The 20,428-nt window shown below is 34.6% G+C and overlaps 1 protein-coding gene across 5 annotated transcripts in view; it reads right to left on the bottom strand.

The window, feature by feature from the left end:
• The window catches only part of WASHC4 (WASH complex subunit 4), a 66,345-nt gene that overhangs the window by 38,619 nt on the left and 7,298 nt on the right, over window positions 1–20,428 (bottom strand). For 4 of the 5 annotated variants that reach the window (XM_019728457.3, XM_019728458.3, XM_019728456.3 and 1 more), the window contains exons 7-18: window positions 18,727–18,809; window positions 16,501–16,543; window positions 15,936–16,039; window positions 15,270–15,390; window positions 13,923–14,046; window positions 13,690–13,817; window positions 12,725–12,885; window positions 7,742–7,868; window positions 3,622–3,747; window positions 1,640–1,747; window positions 989–1,135; window positions 782–861 (exon numbers count right to left, since the gene is read on the bottom strand). In XM_019728457.3, the coding sequence (XP_019584016.2) occupies window positions 782–861; window positions 989–1,135; window positions 1,640–1,747; window positions 3,622–3,747; window positions 7,742–7,868; window positions 12,725–12,885; window positions 13,690–13,817; window positions 13,923–14,046; window positions 15,270–15,390; window positions 15,936–16,039; window positions 16,501–16,543; window positions 18,727–18,809 (1,352 nt within the window). Of the gene's footprint in view, window positions 1–781; window positions 862–988; window positions 1,136–1,639; window positions 1,748–3,621; window positions 3,748–7,741; window positions 7,869–12,724; window positions 12,886–13,689; window positions 13,818–13,922; window positions 14,047–15,269; window positions 15,391–15,935; window positions 16,052–16,500; window positions 16,544–18,726; window positions 18,810–20,428 lie in introns of those variants that run through there. The other variant, XM_088797089.1, reaches the window with a different exon arrangement.

Genomic DNA, 20,428 nt, shown 5'->3' on the forward strand with positions numbered 1-20,428 from the left:
AAAACCCAGTTACAGTTAATCTGCCTACAGACTTAGCCACATGACTATTTCAAACCTTTGGCGCAATAAAAAGATCATTAAATATCTTATAATGAAAATGATTCAGTATTTCTTCCAAGCATGGTATTATATTAATTCCATGTCACTACTACTACAAAAATCTCAGCTTCTCAGAACAAAAACATTAAGTTATAAATATGAGCATTAAATGGAAACCTCAATTTGAATGGCAATTAAAATTCAGCAGACCCATTTTTCCATCAAAAAACATACTGCTTACTCTTTAAAAATAAATAAATAAATAAAAAACAAGCCACAAGGAGCTACAAAATAAGCCTTCCAAAAACTAATTCATCTTAGTGACTGGCTGTGACTACTGTTATTCAAATTCGTGTCTCACAATAAAATTACAGTAGACTATTTGACATGGGTCTCTAAATCCCTCACAAACAGATGAAGCCTTATTAAAAAGCAACCATGTTACAGGTCCACTGAAAACACCCATCACAACAATTGCAGTGTGCACCAGGGTCTGCCAGATGCTCTAAGGGCTACATCATGTTGTCTCATGTGAGTTCTTCCAAAAGCTAAATCCTTACTACAGAAGCAAAGCTAAAGAACTATGCTCCCTAATCATAGTCTCATTTTGGTCATGCTAAAGGAATTACAGAGAGGAACTAATGGCCTATCTGGATTGTATTTCTTGTGTTGCTGTGCTAAAAAGAAAATCGATGTTTCTACTAGCCCTACCTTTTTAGTATCATTACATATCCCTACTTACCTTTCTCTAAGTTCACTGATAAGATCCAGCTTTTTCATGACTACTTGAAGTGGAAAGAGTTCTTCATCTTTAAATGTTTTCTATCAGGGAAGGGAAAAAAAGGCAGAGAAGTTGCAGTCAAAGTAAGGACCTGTTTCTTGGGTCAATAAGAAGGGAACTGTGAAAGCTCAGATCTTTTTATTACATAACTAATAGCAATATGCTTACCAACTGTGTGCCAACACTTAGTGCCAAAGAAACAATAAGTCGTCGCTGCTTTGTGCTTGGTCCATTTAGAGTGTTTTCAGCCAAAACTAGAGCAGAGAGCACATCAAGACGCTGTTCGCTATACTTTTTGTCAGAAATTACTCTTTTCTTCAAAAAAAAAAAACAACAGGAGATACTAGTTTTATTTCTGAGGCAATAACAAAAGACTCAGAAGAAAACCTTCTACATAATCTTTCCCATGATGCACTTTAAAAGAGCTTCGAAAATCCATTCCCTATTGGCTTCCTCTGATGATGTTACATGCTTTCCTACTATCAGTTAGCACTCTCAGAGACAGCAAATGTATCAAGCATACTTTAAAAGTTACATATTAACTTAATAAGGAAACCATTTCTTGAAAAAAGATGTATCATATTTTAAAACTGCATACAATGTCATTTTTAATAGGGGTATATTAATGTATTACATGCTACAAGTTCAGAGAAAGATAACCCTAACTATCCTAAGTAAAAATCATAAAATACCATGAAGATGAATGACCAAAAATATTTAAAGGAATGAAGTAAACAGGCTGAACAAGAAAACACATATAAAGCAACAGAAGAGCAAACTACAAAGAAAATTATGCTGAATACATAATCAAGTTCCTACCTTGGCCACAGAAATAGAATTAAGAGCTTGATGCTGTAGGTACTGTGTTATATGTGAAACTGAATCAGCCACAACCATGCTTCTCCTATAGAACATATGCTCTATTGCCTAAAAAGAATCAGAAGTAAATTTGTAAAAGTCAACTCAAAACTTTTAGGTAAAATTATAGAATATCTTTATCACCTTGGACTAGGTAAAGAATTTGCAAATGAAATGCAAAATGCACTACCATAAAGGTAGTAAGGTAAATTCAACTATAATAAAATTAAGCATTTCTGTTCATCAAAAGGCACTATAAAGAAAATAAAAAAGGTTAGCCAATGTATGAGAAAATATCTGCCACTAAATAAATTAGTATTTAGAATACATAAAGACCCCAAATGAATGAAAGATTCTTTTAAAAAGGCAAATAATCTAATAGAAAACTGAACAAAAGACATGAACAGATTTTTCACAAGAGAAGAAACACAGTTAATAAACTGCAGAAATACACTATCATTAACAATCAGGAAAATGAACAACATTAAAAATCAGTTAAAACCATTTATACTGACTAATTTGAAAAAAAAAAAAAAAAAAAAAATCTGATAATACCAATGTTGTCCGGTTAAACAATAAGGGGAAGTCTAAGAAGTCTAATATATTATGGGAGGTATGTAAACTGATATAATTTATTTGGAAAACAATTTGGCATCATCTTGAAAAGCTGAATGTACATACAACAGCAATCTACTGGTAGGTATATAATACTTTAGAAAAACTCTGGCACAAATACACCAAGAAACATATACAAGAATGGCAACATTGTTTGTAACAGCAAAAACTGGAAACAACTCAAATGTCCATCCACAGGAAAGCTACACAGCAATGAAAATGAAGAACCTACAGCTATTCATCCCAACAGGGACAAGTTCAAATACAAAATTTTGAGTAAAAAACAGGCAAGTCAAAGAGTACAGGAAGCATTACTCCATCAATATAAACTTCAAAATCATATATAAGTAAACAATTGATGGTTTATAAATTCATCTTAATGAGGTAAAAAAGAAAAAAAAGGGTATGCTAAGCATAAAATTCAGGACAATGGTTCCTTCTCAGAAGGCAGGATAAGATGCAATCAGGAAGGGACAACACTGGGGGCTCTGAAAATACAGGTAACTTTCTATCTCTTAATTGAGATGGTGGGCTTTTAAGTGTTTATTGTTTTTTAATTATGCTGTTATATTAGATATATATGTATCTATACATGCAGATACATATATACACTTATTTATAGTTCATAAAAAAATAAATGTAACTGATAACATATCTTAAAGAAAAAAAGGCTAAAAATCCAAAGGTATAATCTACAAAAAAAAATCTCTATTCCCTAAGCAAATCTAATGGCTATTATTAGCACAAATTTACTAGCAGATCTTAATTTCAGTTTTTAAAAAAGGTTACGAGGGCTCTCCTGCCTGAAGGATTTTTTTTAATTTATATAGAGTATGCTAAAAAATATTTTACCATATTTCCAGAAGTATACTCCGGTTCTTAATTTGACCACTCATACAAGTAGCCTACTATTCAAATCACAAGATTACAGCACTTTCTCTAAATTACAAAATAAATAGCCTCATATTGACTGCCCTCCTAAGCATTATACACTATAAAATAATGAATAATGTGTCACGGGTCTTATTTTTTTAACTCATCCAACATGCTTAAACTTACATGAGTAAAACTTGACTAATATTTGGGCTAACTTTTTCATTTTCCTTCTTTTCTGTCTCACTGCATGTTAATTTTTAACATAGTTTAAAAGTATTGGCCATTTATAGACCATTACTCAGAAATTTCTTTCAATGGCCAGTTCCCTTATCCAACTGACAGTTAAGTACACTTCCCCCTATTTTTTTATTCTCATGTAATCAGAAAGTCAAATCTTACAAGATCATCCTAATTGAAATTATAATGGCAATGTAAAATAATCTAAAACCTACCTTGAGAAGTTCAACAAGCCTGCATAACGCCTTAACTGAAGTTTTGGTCATTGGCTTTTGCATGGACATGTAGAGATTCATCGTGGTTTTAATAATGGTACTAATACTATATGCATATAAGAAGCCCTATAAAAAATAAAATAGTGGTTATAATCACAAGAAAAGATCCCATTTCTTCATGATTTCAATCTCTATGTAATAACAATCATTCCTCAACTTGCCAATAACTACTGTTTCCAAAGTTCATTTTAAAGTCAGGTCTTAATGATTTTGAACTACTCTTCCTCATACAATATTATACATGGTGGTCAAGTTTCAAAGCAGCCCTTAAAAGTTTATTTAACCTATTACATACCACTTTAGTTCTGTTGAAATTTTAGTGTGTAATCACAGTTAAAGAATCCGTCCATAAAAAAAAAGCCTCCAGAGAAATTATTTGGATGTCAGAAAGACATCTATTCATCCTTATTTTACTTGCCCAAGAAGAAGATAGAGACTCCTATCTGCTGCAGCTTAAGACAAGAGCTGAGGACTCTTAAGAAACTTGGAATTGAAAAATGAGAAAGAGAGCTGCTCTCTGGCCAATACATATATCTAAAGGTATTTATCAGTTCCAAGCCAATCCCCTTTTTCTTTTCATCTAAGCCAATCTCCACTGTCCATCTGGCACCATATCCCTTGCCTTCGTGGGCACTAATCAGACTTTCTTTCCTTCAAACCCAGTAAGAACAGATTCTCTCCTACCCTTCTATTCATGAAGGGAGCACACAGTACTTGTGAGGGGTTAAAAAAAAAAAAAGTGCTAATAAACCCATGGAAACAATATAGAATAAAAAACCAGGACAAAGGGTAGTACCTCTCAAAATTTTTGCATTTAGACCCAAAAAAGACACAGAAACACAAAAATGATGGAGATGCTTTGAGTTCATATTGGACCGAAAAAAGATACACTTACAGTTTAGAAATGAGCCTACACTATACTCTTGTGGATATCCAAGGAGCTGGGGCGGAAGCTTCATGAGAGTGATTTTCAACCTTTGTCTCCTGCCCTACCACAGGTGAACGATGCAGTACTCTCCCATCAGTAACAGTGGCTCACTAAAGGAATGACACTCAATATGGGGTGCGAATTTGTCTGACCTAATAATAGCTCTATGGTAAAGAGATGTGCTAAATTAAGAGAATTAAAAAAAATGAGAGAGAGAGTAGCATGTTGAGAAAGGTGGCAATAAGACCAAATTGGGTATACATGCATGGGTATACATGCAGGGGAGAGCCACACTCTTACTTTGTCTATAATACCAGATTCTGCCCTAGTGCAGCCCTCGGAAAAGTTAAAAAGCAGAAACAAGGAACAGCGAAAGTATAATTCTAAGGCAGGCAGAAAAGGGTGGGGTTCCTTTGGGGGTAGAGGGGATTCAGAACTCATGGGATGATACCACACAATTCCCTGGTGGTCAATAATTTGTGAAGGATATACATGAAGGATGTACAGTGTTTTAAAAATCTTAATGAGGAGAGGGGCAGCCTGGGGCCTGTTTCTGTTAATGGCAGAATAAATAATTTGGACCAACCTTCCCTTTGGCAACAACCAGACAATCTGGGCAAAACATTTTTTGAATCTCTTGGAAGGCATGAAAGCTGCCAAGAAAATAAGGCCAAGATCTGGGAGAAGGCAGCAACTGGGAGAAGTGAGCCTGGCATTTGAGGCTGCTTTCCGTTAGAAGCATCTGCCCATTCCAAAAAAGGAAAATAAAAAGCCAAACATATCTTTCAAACATTTCACGGGAAAGGAAAGAGGATAAAAGTCAGAGTTCATGGCCCATCAAGGAGGGAAGGGGATCCTGGTAAACCATCTAGGCTCTGGGTTGGGATCCTGAAAAACTACCCCCTGAAAAGCAGGAGTGAACTAAGAAAAAAAACAGTCGTCATAGGACATATGTCCCACTTCAAATCATCTCAATCTATGACTGGTTTGAGATACCTTTGTTTTACTAGTTGTCCTAGACTAGATGTGTACCAAAGCAAAGACAAAGCCTCTTGGGAGGAATAAAAACAATATCCAGATCCCCCAAAATCATCTACAGTTTTTCATATATAGTATGTAGCACTATATAAAAAAATAACCAGGCATACAAAGAGATGACATATCAAAAAACAAGAGAAACAACAGAAAACAGAAATATACATATAATGAAATTAGACATGGGCTTCAAAATAATTATGCTGAATATTTTGAAGAAAGTAAAACAAAATTACTTCAGAAGAGAACTTGAAACTGTAAAAAAAGAAACTAAAAAATAAAATAATTAAGAACTAGGTACATGGGTTTAACAGCAAATTAGACATAGCTGAAAAAAAGAATTAGAACAGAGAGAGAACAGAAACAGTACTTGAAGTAAATGGCTGAGAATTTTCCACAAATTCCAGAAGCTCTACAAATCCTAAGCAGCACAAGCACAAAGAACACCACACCTAGGTCATCAAAGTAATATTGGTAAAAACCAAAAAGTAAATCTTATAAGCAATTAAAGAAAGACACATATTGAAAAAGCAACAAAACTGATGGCTGACTTCGCAACAAAAACAAAGGAAGCCAGAAGACAATAATATGGTATTTTTAAAAGCTAGGGGGGAAATCCTGCCAACCCAGAATTCTATATGTAGCAAGAGTACCTTCAAAAATGAAGACAAAATGAAGACATATTCAGACAAAAATTGTGATAATTCATCAACATGAAATACTAACAGGTGTTCCACAAATAGAAGGATGAAGAGATACAGGAAGAAAAGCAAAACAGAATGCATAAAAACGTGGGTAAATCTAAATGAACACTGACTATAAAAATGACAAAAGTAGCAATAATAATATCTAGTGAGGTTTAAAATATAAAGAAACAAAATATATAACAGCAGCACAGTGAGAGGAGGATAAACAGAATCAAAGTGGTTTAAGAACCTTGCACTGTTTGGAAAATGGTAAAACTACTAATTTGTGTTGGAGTTGAATAAGTAAATCAAGCATCTTAAAGTCTCTAATCACTAAAAAAAAAAAAAAAAAAAAAAAAGCACCAGTAAATTCAAAAGACAGCAAAAAAAGAAAACAGACCTAGAACAAGTGATACATAGAAAGCAACTAGTCAGGTGATGGTTTTAAATCCAAATACATCAGTAATGACATATACAAAAAGCAGTTGAATGGGAAAAAAACAAAGATTATCAGATTGGGGGAAAATGTATGCTGCTTAAAGAAAACACACATTAAACATAAGGAGCCAAACAGGTTGCAAGTAAATGGATCAAAACAGACATACTGTGTAGACCTTAACTAAATGAAAACTGGTATAGCTATGTTACTATCACACAAAAGAGACCTAAGACAAAAAGCACTACTAGAGATAAAAAGGGACATTTCGCAATTCAATATATCAGAAAAATAAAACAATGCTAAATATTATGTGCTTATTGAGTCTCAAAATATAAAGAACAAAAACTGACAGAGCTATAAGGACAGACAAATCCACAATAACAGTGGGAGATTCTAACCCAATTCTCTTGGTAACTGACAGACTACGCAGACAAAATCATTAACAAGCATGACCTAATCGACATAGAACACTACAACAATACAAATTACATTATTTTCAAGTGTGCATGAAGTATTTACCAAAGTTCATCACCGGCTGGGCCATAATGCAACTCTCAACAAATTTCAAACTACTGAAATTATTTTCGTATTGCCAGAAATCAATAATAAAAAGATAACTTGGAAATACTCATATATTTAGAAATTAAGAAATCTCTTTCAAAATAACCCACAAATCAAAGAAGAAATCACAATACAAATTTTAAAATATTTTGAACTAAAGGATAATGGAAATACCCCCATCAAAATTCATGAGATACAGCCAAGAAGTCATTCTTTAAAACAGAATTTAGATTATTAGAAAATCTAAATTAATAAGTCACACAGATCCAAACATAACCTAATCAATTTCAATTTTTAAAAACAAAAACATTGACTATCCTTTCCAGTTCTTTTTGAAGTGTAACCTCCTTTGTACATTAAATTAACAAAGAAATTACCCCCATAGTAGTCTAAGTAAGAGGATGCAACTACCTGTATAAAAATATTACATCTATTGGTGAGGTCTTCAGCAAATTTATCCATTCTCTGCTCTTTAGATAAAATAGATTCCATTTTCATCATCCATGAGCTCACAAAGACGTAGTAAGACTGTACATCTCTAACAAAGGAAAATATTGGGGTTACTCAGCACAGGAGAGAAAATTTAATTCCATTTCTTCATATTGGTTGGGATAACATATTTCCTTGCAGCAGCCATTTCATCTTTCTGGGTTTCAAAATCCATATATACATATGCAATTTATTCATTCAACAAATAAGTGCTGAATGACTATACATGCCAGGCACTGTTTCTCAGTACTGAAAACAAAAATCAGCAGTAAAGAAAATAGACAAAAATCCCCGCCCCCATTAAGCTTACATTCTACAAAGGTGAGCTGTATATTAAAGAAATCAGTAAAACCTCTAAGATGTCAAATGATATTTACTATGGAAAAAATTCAGCAGGGACAAGGGACAGGGACTAGGGCGGTGAGTACAACTGTAAATAGTGATCGAAGCAGGCTCACAGAAATATTTGACGACGAATGAGTAATCCATGCAAATATAAAAGAGAAGAAAACTCTAGGAAAATAAATAACAAATGCAAAACGTTTTAAAACAGGAAGTGTGTCTGGCATGTTCAAGTATTATAATAACAAATAAGTCAGTATGATTGGAGAGAGCAGGGATGAAAAAAGATCACAGAGGTATGGGGTGGGGGGTTGGGGGGGCAGGAAAAGTGAAGTGTGGGGAGGGAATTTACACAAGGCCTTGTAGGCAGTAAAGACTTCAATGGAAACCCACTAGAGGATCTGAGCTGAGTGCTCTGATCTAACTTTGAAGAGTATCAGTATCACTTTGGCAGGTATGCTGAAAGTAAACTATAAAGGGAACAATGGTAAAAGCAGGAAAACCAGTTAGGATACTGTCATAATGCAGAAAAAAGGGGATGACAGCTTGAACCAGAATGGGAGAATGGAAATGGTCAGAATCTGAATATAAAAGCTAGTATTTATTGAATGCTTACTATATGCCAGCCACTGTTCTAAGCACTTTACACAAATAAACTCGTTCAATCCTCACATTAACCTTATGAGGTAGGCATTACGATCTCCATTTTACAGTAGAGAAAACTGACACCAGAAGTTAAATAATGTGCCCAAGATCATACAACTAGTACATGAGTCAAGATTCAAGCCCAAATCGAGGAAGCTTTCCCATGCTGAAAAGACTAAATCAGTAATATAATTCTACTATGCAGGCTGGTAACACTAAATCACTCTACAAGTGCATCTCAAATCAGTTAAGACAGGAACTTTTAGCCCACATGCTGTTTAAACTATATTTTAAAAACTTAGTGTGGATAAAATAGACAATTCTCTTTGCAAGATCTGACATTACCAACTCTTTAAAAACCATCTTCAGTTAGATAGGGCAGAGAAACGTCCCATCATTGCCGGTCAGAATCCACTAAATGATAGCTCTTCAGGGCAAAGGACTAGAGAACCACTTAAGACTAGAATTCCATACTGAGGCTATTGGCTAGTCATACTGCCAAGCAATCTGACAATCAAGAATTCAGTCTGAGGAGGGATTATGCCACAGTCTTTAATAAATGTGTTTTAAGGAAGTAAAACCCTACCATCCAATCTGAGAAAAATGATTCCTGCAGAGCCAGGAAACTAGACAAGACACCAATAGTTGTACTTTTTGCTTCACCTTGAATGGTGCAAAGATGTATTATTTGACTTGTGGATGATTCCATTTAAAAGTCTGGAACACAGAGAAAAAGCAGGGTCCTTGGGCAATGCGTCCTCTGCTGAGGAGGCGGCTATGATCAGGTCTCAGCAGGGATACAATGTACCAGAGGGGACAGAAAAGTCATGAGCAAGGACAGAAGGAAGGGTCCTAGACCATGGAGCCGTCTCTGACAGCAATCATGTCAGTAACATTATGACTCAGTCAAGAGCATTGGCTCAGCTTTAGATCAGAGTATGCAGGATAAAGCAGAGGTTTGTCTGTCACTCCGCCCATCACTCCTACCTCCAGACTCCATATCTTTGTCTCTTGTAAATGTATACATATGAAAATGCTTTAAGTTTTAAAAAGCAAGTTAACTGACAAAGGGAGTCCGAAAATGACAAAGGATCCCATCAAGATAGTCAGTTTGTGTTTCATTTCAAAGCACAAACAGGAGGGAAGGAAAAAAAAACAAATCTCCTGCCCCAATATAAAGCACTAAACATTGTCAACACTTGTAAATCAACCGGAGGTTTGAAATGAAGGTTCATACCCCTAACCTCTGAAGTCAGTAATCCCAGTGTCAAAGTGGTTGTGAATGAAAAACAAAATGCAGCAACCTACAAACCGTGGAAACCGTCGAAGAGGTGGCTGGGGCACATGTGCAGTTGGGGTGCAGTGTAGTGTGGGGCAGGGAAACTGTGCCCCACTGCTTCCTCCTGGCTTACATAATGAACTCATAGAGCCTGACTGGGACAGCATTCAGTCACCCCTTCAACTTTTTCTAAAATGTTAGAGCTCATGCTGATCACACCATCTCCCCTTTTCTGGGTTTCATTTTAGTGCAGTGAATTTCAGTTTTTTTTATGGCAGAATTGCAAGAATGAGAAAGACATTGCCCCCTTCAGCTCCACAGAGCTCTACAGTGCCTGTGTATCTTCGGAATCAAAGAATTTGGAAACAAAATTTTAACATGTGGGGGTATTTGAAAGTCAACGTATTCAACCTTCCACCTAGTAAGCCTTCCCACACCTTGGACTGATGACCATCTATATTCTGCCACATAGGTCTAGTGAAAGCGCACATTACCTCAGAGCAGCCTACCCAACGCTACCTGGCACAGAGGCTGCAGAGGAGACTGGCATGGGTCTGCATGCCCGGACACAGACTTAGCTGTATGACCTGGCAAAGTTCATTTCTCTAAGCCTCATTTTCCTTATCTAAAAATGGGAAAAAAGGTAATACTTTAGAGTAGTAGCTAACAGTTTGTCCTCTAGCACTGGACTGCCAAGCTCTGCCACCTACCAGCTATTTAAATTTGGGCAAGTTTAATCTCTCTGTACTTCAGTTTTCTCATCTATAAAATGGCAGTAACAACAGTATATACCTCATATCATTTTCTGATGATTCAAGACAAAAAATGTGACATTCCTGGAATAGTTGCTGGCTTATAGAAAGCACTGGATATATTAGTTATCACCTTTATTATTTCCCATGTGAAAAGACTGTTAACAGGGTTTACATACAACTATGTGTTTAAACCCTTTGGCACAATGCCTGCTAAATTGTTGAGCCTGATAATGTTGGCAATTATTATTATTACTATCTTTCACTTTCATCTTTTGGCTCTAGTTCAACCTTCTGGAGCCACAGAGATCAAATCAGTTCCCTCTTCAACCGGAATGCCCCTCATATACTTAAAGAAACCCACTATATCAATCCTCTGGTTTCTCTTTTAAAGGCCCAACTATGCAGACTCCTCAACAACTCTTCAAACGGAATGGTTCTCAGATCTTCTGACATCCTATTCAGCTTCATCTAGGGATGAAGTTTGTGGTCCCTTAAAATGTGGCACTACCAAACACCCACCATGATCTGACCAATAAGAATTCAATGGAACTACCAATTCCCAGGGCTAGATATTGTAATGACCAGTCTCCATAACTTGGGTATACTTATTAATGTAATCTAAGTATGTACTGGCATTTTTAGCAACTGCATCACACTGTTAAAGAATATTAAGCCTCTGATAACCAAAATGTATCTTTTTAATTACTGCTACTAACCTGATCCCTGTCTCTCCATCTTACTGAATTGATCTCTTTAAATCCAAACTTACCTCTTTATCCCTTCTCAATTCTGTTTTAGAATGTATTAGAGACTCTTGAAATCTCTGCCATGGGTAGTCCTGCTTGAGGAGTTGTCATTTTCTGCTGACTTTAATCACAGGACACGGGACTACTGAGAGATTCTACAGAAAATCTCCTGTACTCAACGTATTCCTCCTTCCCCCATTGGGTAGCAGTGACCCAATGTCCCCTCAGTAGTCAAGATCAGCGTAAAGTTGGTAAGTATCCCAATTATCCTTTAACCACGTCACAGACAGAAACTGTGTCCAGCACAGGGCTAGTGGCAGAGTCCTGTGTCACTTCACTTAAAATCTTCATCCAGGTCAACATGTGATTTATAACTATACTCAAGGAAGAATGTGCAGTAAATTTAATTGTTCATGCTAGCAGATGGGAACATTGTGGCTCTTTATAATATTTTTCTATTTTGCGTATATTTGAAAATTTATAAAATAAAGAGTTAAACAAAAAAATAAGATGTAAATATCAGAAGAACCTAAAAGTTAAAAGCATTCTTTTTGGAAAGACTAAGGTATAGAGAATAATTATTTTCCCCTTTAAACTTAAAGTACTTTTTGACTTATTAAATATGTGCATACGTTACTTACATAAAAATAAAAATAAAGAAAGGGGGTGCATCAGATTAAAGTCAACTCCTCCAAAAAATCGTCACTGAATCACGGACATACAATGTTTTCAATGTCATCAAATGACATCTACTGTACAGACTTCACTTCAAAAAATATTTAATGCATCTGATAAAAAGTATATGTATGTGTGCATGTTATGTAGGTGTATATACATGTGTATACATGTGTATATATACACATACACACATATACACATACATGTATATTGCCAAAAAGTATACCTTGTCTAAACCTTAAATTCTACGCATAAAATATTTAAAACAAAACAAAAAGAAACTCCTAGGAAATAAATCTGCTAGAGATTGCCCAACCTTTTTTCTTTAGTAATGAGTAAGTATGTTTGGTTTTGTAACTCAAATGCTTTACATATATTTAGAATCAGTAAGATTTGAAAATATAAAATATCTAAATATTTTTATTACGTAAAAGTATATTTTACCAAGTATAAAACCTACTTGGTAAGTGATTGAGCTTTCTGCTGTAGGAAAGTATCTCTGTGTATTTTAATGGCTTGAAGACTTTTTCTGTCTAGAAGTTTGGCAGCTGCTGGTATTTTCTGGATCAAAAAATTATCAGGAAACCAAATAATGTTAGCCGTTAGAGTGATGGCTGGTGCCTGAAATAGTAAACGTATGGGGGGACAAGTCATTAAATGCAGGCTAAACAATAAACTATTTAATAGTTCTACAATACACAATGGAAGACAATTTATTTCAAGAGAAATTAAACAAAAAATACTCATTATGAGACAAATTATCATACTATGGCACAGAGTTAAGGCATTCCTATCTCTGGTGTGATGCATAACAGTAATTTTATTCTGCCTAAATATTAAACAACACACACACACGTGCACTTACACACTTTCATGGATTTTAAGATGAGTGAAAATATGCAAAAAATCAAATAGATATCCTCATGACCTTTACTTTCACTCTGTATTAGTGAAAAAAATAAAAAATAAATACCAAGATGGCTGGGATCTCATGGTCACATATCACTTAATATTCATACAAACTAAAGTTTCAACTTTGAAATCAGGTGTCACATTATGGAAATAGCAAAGATGTAGAAAAAAATTAAAACTTTTTTTTCTACTTCGAGAATGAGAATGAGCAGCAAGAAGAGGAGAAAGAAGAGAAAAATGTAGTAACAGTAATAGAAAGTTAATGTACAGGAAAAAAATCTGGAAATACCACCACTTATATGCATTTATATTACGCTGAATTACAAGGTATTTTAATTTAATATGCTACTTATTTCTGGAATGCTTGGGTTTTTTAATGACTATTACATTTTTGTAATTATTATTACAAAAAGTATTTTTGTAAACAGGAATAAAATACATTTTAAAATATCCAGTTTCATTCAAAACCTTTTTCACCTACTCAAATTAAAAAAATAAAGTCCAATTTCTTACCTTCTTACAAATATCCAATAAAGACTTATAAAATTTTTTATCAACAGTTCGAAAAATTTGAAAGTGCAATACAAAGAGTCCACAAATTCCAACGTACTTGTCTCTCTGGTCAATTTCAGAAGGCTCTCCTTATGCAATGATAACATGAGAGAAAAATAGAACATATGTAAAATTCTGCTTTCAAGGAAACACAAACTTTATAAACAAAAACCAAAAAATGCACTTCATATTACCAAGTCTGGCTTCCACATTTGCAAAAATTGAGCGAATACTATGTGCAAATTCTTCAGCAAAAGTGCTATTTTTTGACACAGATACTCCCCCATTGAGAGAATCAAACTGCTGCTCTATACAGGCCTAGAGAGGAAACATTTAAAGAGAAATTTAGACTCTCAATAATAAGCTATTAAGTAGATTTAAACATAGTATGTGTGATAAACATCAACATTCATCATTTCAATTTTACAAACTCTGAAGTTCACGTTTTCACCTTTATCTAATCAAATTATCTAAATCCTTCTGAACGGAAAATTTGTATGTACTTATATATTTGAGTATCAGTTATGTGCAAGTAATAGAACTGAACCAAAAATCGATTAACCCAACATGAAGAGACACACAGTGATGCACAGAAGATATATCTGATGAAGCAGTGGAAAACATGTTTTATTCTTTACTTTCCACTTTTAAGAGTAGAGTTTATTTTTCCTGTTTACAATTACTTTCCTAACACTTTATTACAGTATATGTAGAAATGTCTCCTGGAAAAAGAATCAATGACCAAAAAAAAAAAAATTACCTTTTGAATCTAATGGATTAAAAGTAAAATTGATATAAAAAAAGAGTTGGAATCAACCTGTTAAAATTGTGGTCATGTAAAATATAAATTAAAGGTAACCTTGAAGCAGACTTTACATGGAATATAATGCAATTTCTGGTGAATACTACGCAAAGCACTGCTGTTCAATAGAACTTTCAGTGATGATGGAAATGTTCTACATCTCTGGTGTCTGATATGATCGCTGGCCACAAACATGTGGCTATTTCTTTCCCCCAGCTTTATTGAGATATTACTGACACATAATATTTGTAAGTTTAAGGTGTACAGTGTGATGATTAGATTACATGCGGCTATTAAGTACTTGAAATGTTGCCAGTGTGGCGGAGGCAATGAATTTTTTATTTTAATTTATTCATTTAAATTTAAATAATCACATGTGGTTAGACGCCACCTGGACTGTGCAGACCCAAATTATATTCTCTGAGCCTGGGAAGAATTAAACACTTTTAAAAGGTAGTCTTACAAATCTAAATCTAGAGGTTAACAACACAATACTTAACATAACCACTTAGATCTTAATCCTTGAGTAGCTTTATCCTTCTACATAATTAAAGAAACAACCCTATTGTTTCTTAGTAGTACACTATTGATTTTGCTTGCTAGTATATACTGAAATGATATTTTAGTACACTAACAATGTTTTAAGACAAAGCACTTTTAAAGAAAAACACATTCAACAGTATGCTATTGAGTCAACTAATATAAGTCCATTTACTATACCCCAATACAGCTCTCATACCTGAAATATCATTCCATCAAGTAACTGCCCTTCCAGCTTCAGCAAGAACTTTTCAAATGGCTTTAGTTTTTCTTCCTGAATTCCAAATTTTGAAGGATTGTGATGGACAGATTTCAGTAACCTTGTGGAAGATCAGGAGAAAGACCATAAATTTGCCTAATACTTAAAATTTCCCCTAGAAATCAAAACTTTCTATCTGTGTTTCTTGTTTGGTTCTACATATCTGAAAATTTGAACAAAAAAATCCTAATATATTTAATTTCCTAATCATGCCTTTTTATATCATCTTAAATTCAGATATCTGGTGCTCTCTAGATACCAGGCACTTATTACTTATAGATTGAATAAAATAAAATGCCTTGGAGTATACAATGGGGAAAAAAAACTCAAGAAAAACAACTGTCCGTTGAATAAAAACCAAGGCAAAAATAACTCTGAGTCCTAAGGCAGTCAAGAATTAGGATGCTTTATACAAGTATTCATACTCTCAAACAAACCCATTTGAAATTAAAAAATGGTTAGTGTCTTCATAAAAACATCTGATATGAGGTCCTTCTAAATATAAACCTCCAAGTCTTTTAAAGGATCTGCACTATTTATATTTTTTTGCTTTTTACTAAAACATTAACTATACAAATAATATTTTAAATATTTTAACTGGCTCACCTTTTATACATAGTCCAGTGGTCTTTTAACGTGATATGATTATCAATAATTTCATCCAGGGTAAGCAAAACTGTTAGCAGCTCTCCCAAGTGCTCATACATAGTCTGTTAAAAAACCTTTAATGATTACCATTTAATCACTAGTTAGAAGTTAAACTTTATGAGGATTTTTAAAGTTAAACACATTCGAGCTAATCACTGAATTAGTTAAAGCAGTGAATAAACCAGTTAGATAAAACTACTGATCCTCAGATAAAATAATTAGCTTTGAACTAAGAAACATTTTGCCCAGTATTTCATCCTAATTGTGATAGCCCAGATTTGTTTCACTCTCCAAAAAGACCACTTGGAGAATCTGCATTCGGCCACTATTGAGAAAAACAAAGAGTTACACTGATAGTGGTCAGTAATGCCCCATCAACTTCACAAACGAAAAAGAACAAATTGAGAAAAAAAAGAAATCCTTTAAGAGTCTTGCTATAATTGTACAAACTCCCCAATCACACAAACTCCGAAATAAAATATAGTAAAAATTAGTTTTACAGGTCAAGTTAAATTACTTTTACCTGAAAATGAACTCCAGTTGTCTCTATAATTTTGGGTGCAACCCTGTAATAAAATAACACCCATGTTAAAAAAAAAAACACAAAAACCTTTTTTGGTTACAATTCATGTTTACTTTAAGGAAAACACATAGCATCAAGAACTCTTGGGATTTTAATGTGTATTTATCTTTATTTAGGCTTTAGTCCCCCAAATTTAAGGGATCCATGCAATTACTACCACATCCCACTTTCCCAAGAAGGGAACTAACTTGTACATACATAGTCCTTGCCTATACCCAACTCAATGGGTAGGGATGCGACAATACGTGCTCCATGGATAACCTCAGCCATTTAAACCTAAGGGATCTAGCTTGGGAGGGAGGTGGAGAAATAACAAAACTAATACTCATTTCTTTCTAAATATTAGAATTTCCCAGTTCCCAACCAGGATCTTTGTTATCCAACCCCAACTGGCATTTGGGTACTAGTCCTCTCTTTAGTCAGGTTTATTTCTGAGTTGTCATTCCTACTGAAAAACAACGCATACAACTAAGATTATACTAAAGTCAAAAGGCCCGGGATAATTCAATTTTACTTCCTAGAGATGCAATTTATTCAACAGTAAATAATTTAAGATAGTATTTAAATATCAAAGCACACATATTCCACAAGATAGAATATTTTTAAAACACAAAATTCAAATAAATTGTATCTTTCTTGGGCAGGGGATTCCCCTTGAATTACACACTAGGTACTGCAGGGATTGGAGGTTATACTCTCATTCCCTTCGGGCAGGAGGAGAGTTTCAGTGAAAGGACAGAACATAAAATAAATACCTGAGGGGAACAAATGAGAATGGGAAACATTTAACACTTTCTTCCTGTTTATAAAAAAGTTAAGATGCAGCATGCTATCGTAATAATAATGAACAAGACTGGTGAACAAAACAATATCCAAATTGCTATGGAATCTTGGCAAATAATTCCTCAGGGCCTCAGTTATCTCTTCTCATAATTGAGAATTCCCTAGTCATATATCTAAACAAAGTTATTGTAAGGTTATAATTACAGTCATGTTCTGCTTATCAACAGGGATATGTTCTGAGAAATGTGTTGTTAGGTGATTTTGTCATTATGCAAGCATCATAGAGAGCACTTACACAAACCAAAGTGGTATAGCCTATTGCACACCTAGACTATATGGTATATAACTTATTTCTCTGTAGAAGAAAAATTATTTTCCCTCTACTCTCTTGGTTCTTGGCTAAGATATTTTAGTACTGGGAGGGAGACATCCTTACAAATGAAGATTTCCCTTACAAATGTAAATGTGTTTCACAGAGTAACTTCTACCTGGTTTTCAGAGCTTCTCCCATGTCTGCTGTTTCTCAAAATTAACCAGCCCAAAATAAACCTTAGGCCAAATGGACATATTTTGGGGTGACAAATTCTGTTCCCCTACAGCTCCCAGGCTACAAAGCTAGGATGTTACTGAACTCAATACTGGAGGCAACTGTAACTCAATGGTATCTGTGGAATGGGTTGTGCTACAGCACCACCACGACTGCGGTGTCACTAGGCGACAGGCATTTTTCAGCCCCATAATCTATGGAACCACTGTCACATGTGTGGTCCATTCTTGACCAAAACATCGTTATGTGGCACGTGACCGTAGTAAGTGGGGAAAATTTTAAGTATAAATTATTAATCATGTGAGATATTATTTTGCGGTAGTAAGAATGGTAAAGACTGAAAATGTGATCATTTTTCTTGATTTAGGGCAGTGGTCCCCAAACTTGTTAGGTCATTATAATTATAGAATTTTTTCTACACAAGATCCCTAACCCCACTCCCGAAGATTCTGTAGTTTAAGAAAGGTCTCATGTGATTCTATTGAGTCAGGGAACCTTCAATGTAAAGGAGAGAGGAAAGGAATAAGGAGAGAACATGGTATGTTAGCCTTGTTTTATATAATCAAATTTCTTTAAGGTTATTCAGTCAACATTCTCATTCAGACAGATACTGGGTTCATTCACCATGGCAGAAACTGTCTTATTAACCTATCATTTTTTTATTAAACACATCAAGTAGTGTTTGAAAGAGCATAAGTGTTCAAAAAATGCTGAATAAGTGAATGAAGGAATGAGTGAGTAAGTAATAAACAAAAAGCTATTTCAGGTAACTAATTTTAGAAAAACATTTCCTGCATCTCTATTATAAATGCAAAAATATTTCTAAAATCCATTACTTGTTATTGATATAGAGGGCAGCCAACTGGTGGACTACATTCATCACCACTTCATAGCACCTGGTAACAAAACAAGACAGTTCCTGAAATGACAAGTGAGGTATATGTTACAAAGTTGCTTTTTAAATGTCTCCATTTCTGACTGAATTTTATGGTAAAAACGCTAAACAAAAACAAAACAGTTTTCCAGTAAAAACTGGAGTTAACCTGCAGCCAGACTTCAAGCATTCCTCAAGCAAACAATTCTTAACTCACCTCCTGCATCCCAAAGTCATTTTTATTTCTCTGCCTTCATAGCATTTCATTCATACTACTATTTGAACTCATGTTTTAATTACACGTATAATTCCTAAATGACAGAGGACAGTCTCATTTCTTTTTTGAAGAAATGAGACTGCCTAGCATAGTGGCTAACTCTCAACTGCTTCTCAATAAAAATCTCTGTTCTATCAAATGAATGAAAATTTGAATGAACGAAGCTCAAAAGCAGCCAGTTTAGAAAATATGACAATGATGGAAAGGGGTCTCCAGAAATCACTGAAATAACTTCATATGTTCATCATTAAAAGACCTGGCATCTACCATATCCCACACCTCCTCAAAATTTCTTTTCAGAAGCTTGCAACTTTTAAACCTATAGTTTGTATCCCAAAGTATTTAAAACCAGATTAAATTTATGGTTGTTTGAAAATTTTAAGCTCTACGAGGGCAGGAATTTCTATTGGCTTTGTACACTTGTTGTATCCCCAGCATTAAGAATGGCTTGTAACATATATGCCAGGCTTAAAAATGGAATTTTATGCAGCTGTCAGTGAGACCCAAAAAACAATTTAGTGTTTATGCAAATGAAAACAAGGGACATACAAATGGCAAACAGACATATGAAAAAATGCTCAACATCACTAATCATCAGAGAAATGCAAATAAAAACCACAATGAGATATCACCTCACCCCAGTTAGAATGGTTATCATCAACAAGACAAATAGTAACAAGTGTTAGAGAGGCTGTGGAGAAAAAGGAACCCTCATACACTGTTGGTGCGAATGCAGACTGGTGTAGCCGCTATGGAAGGCAGTGTGGAGGTTCCTCAAAAAATTATGAATAGAATTACCACATGGCCCAGCAATCCCCTTCCTGGGTATCTACCCAAAAAATCTGAAAACATTTATCCATAAAGACAAGTGTGCTCCAATGTTCATTGCAGCTTTATTTACAGAGGCCAAGATACGGAAACAACCAAAATGGCCTTCAATAGATGAATGGATAAAGAAGTTGTGGTATATGGAATACTATTCGGCGGTAAGAAAAGATGAAATAGGACCATTTGTGACAACATGGATGGATCTTGAGATTATAATGCTAAGCGAAATAAGTCAGACAGAAAAAGCAGAGAACCATGTGATCTCACTGATATGTGGTATATAAACCAAAAACAAAAGAACAAGACAAACAAATGAGAAACAAAAACTTATAGACACAGACAATAGTTTAGTGGTTACCAGAGGGTAAGGCGGGTGGGGGGTGGTAGATGAGGGTAAAGGGGATCAAATATATGGTGATGGAAGGAGAACTGACTCTGGGTGGTGAACACACAATGGGATTTATAGATGATGTAATACAGAATTGTTCACCTGAAATCTATGTAACTTTACTAACAATTGTCACCCCAATAAACTATAAATAAAAAAAGAAAGAAAACG

This window comes from Rhinolophus sinicus, chromosome 1 (assembly GCF_057876585.1).
Source record: "Rhinolophus sinicus isolate RSI-liver-muscle chromosome 1, RSI-T2T, whole genome shotgun sequence".
Lineage (NCBI taxonomy): Eukaryota > Metazoa > Chordata > Mammalia > Chiroptera > Rhinolophidae > Rhinolophus > Rhinolophus sinicus.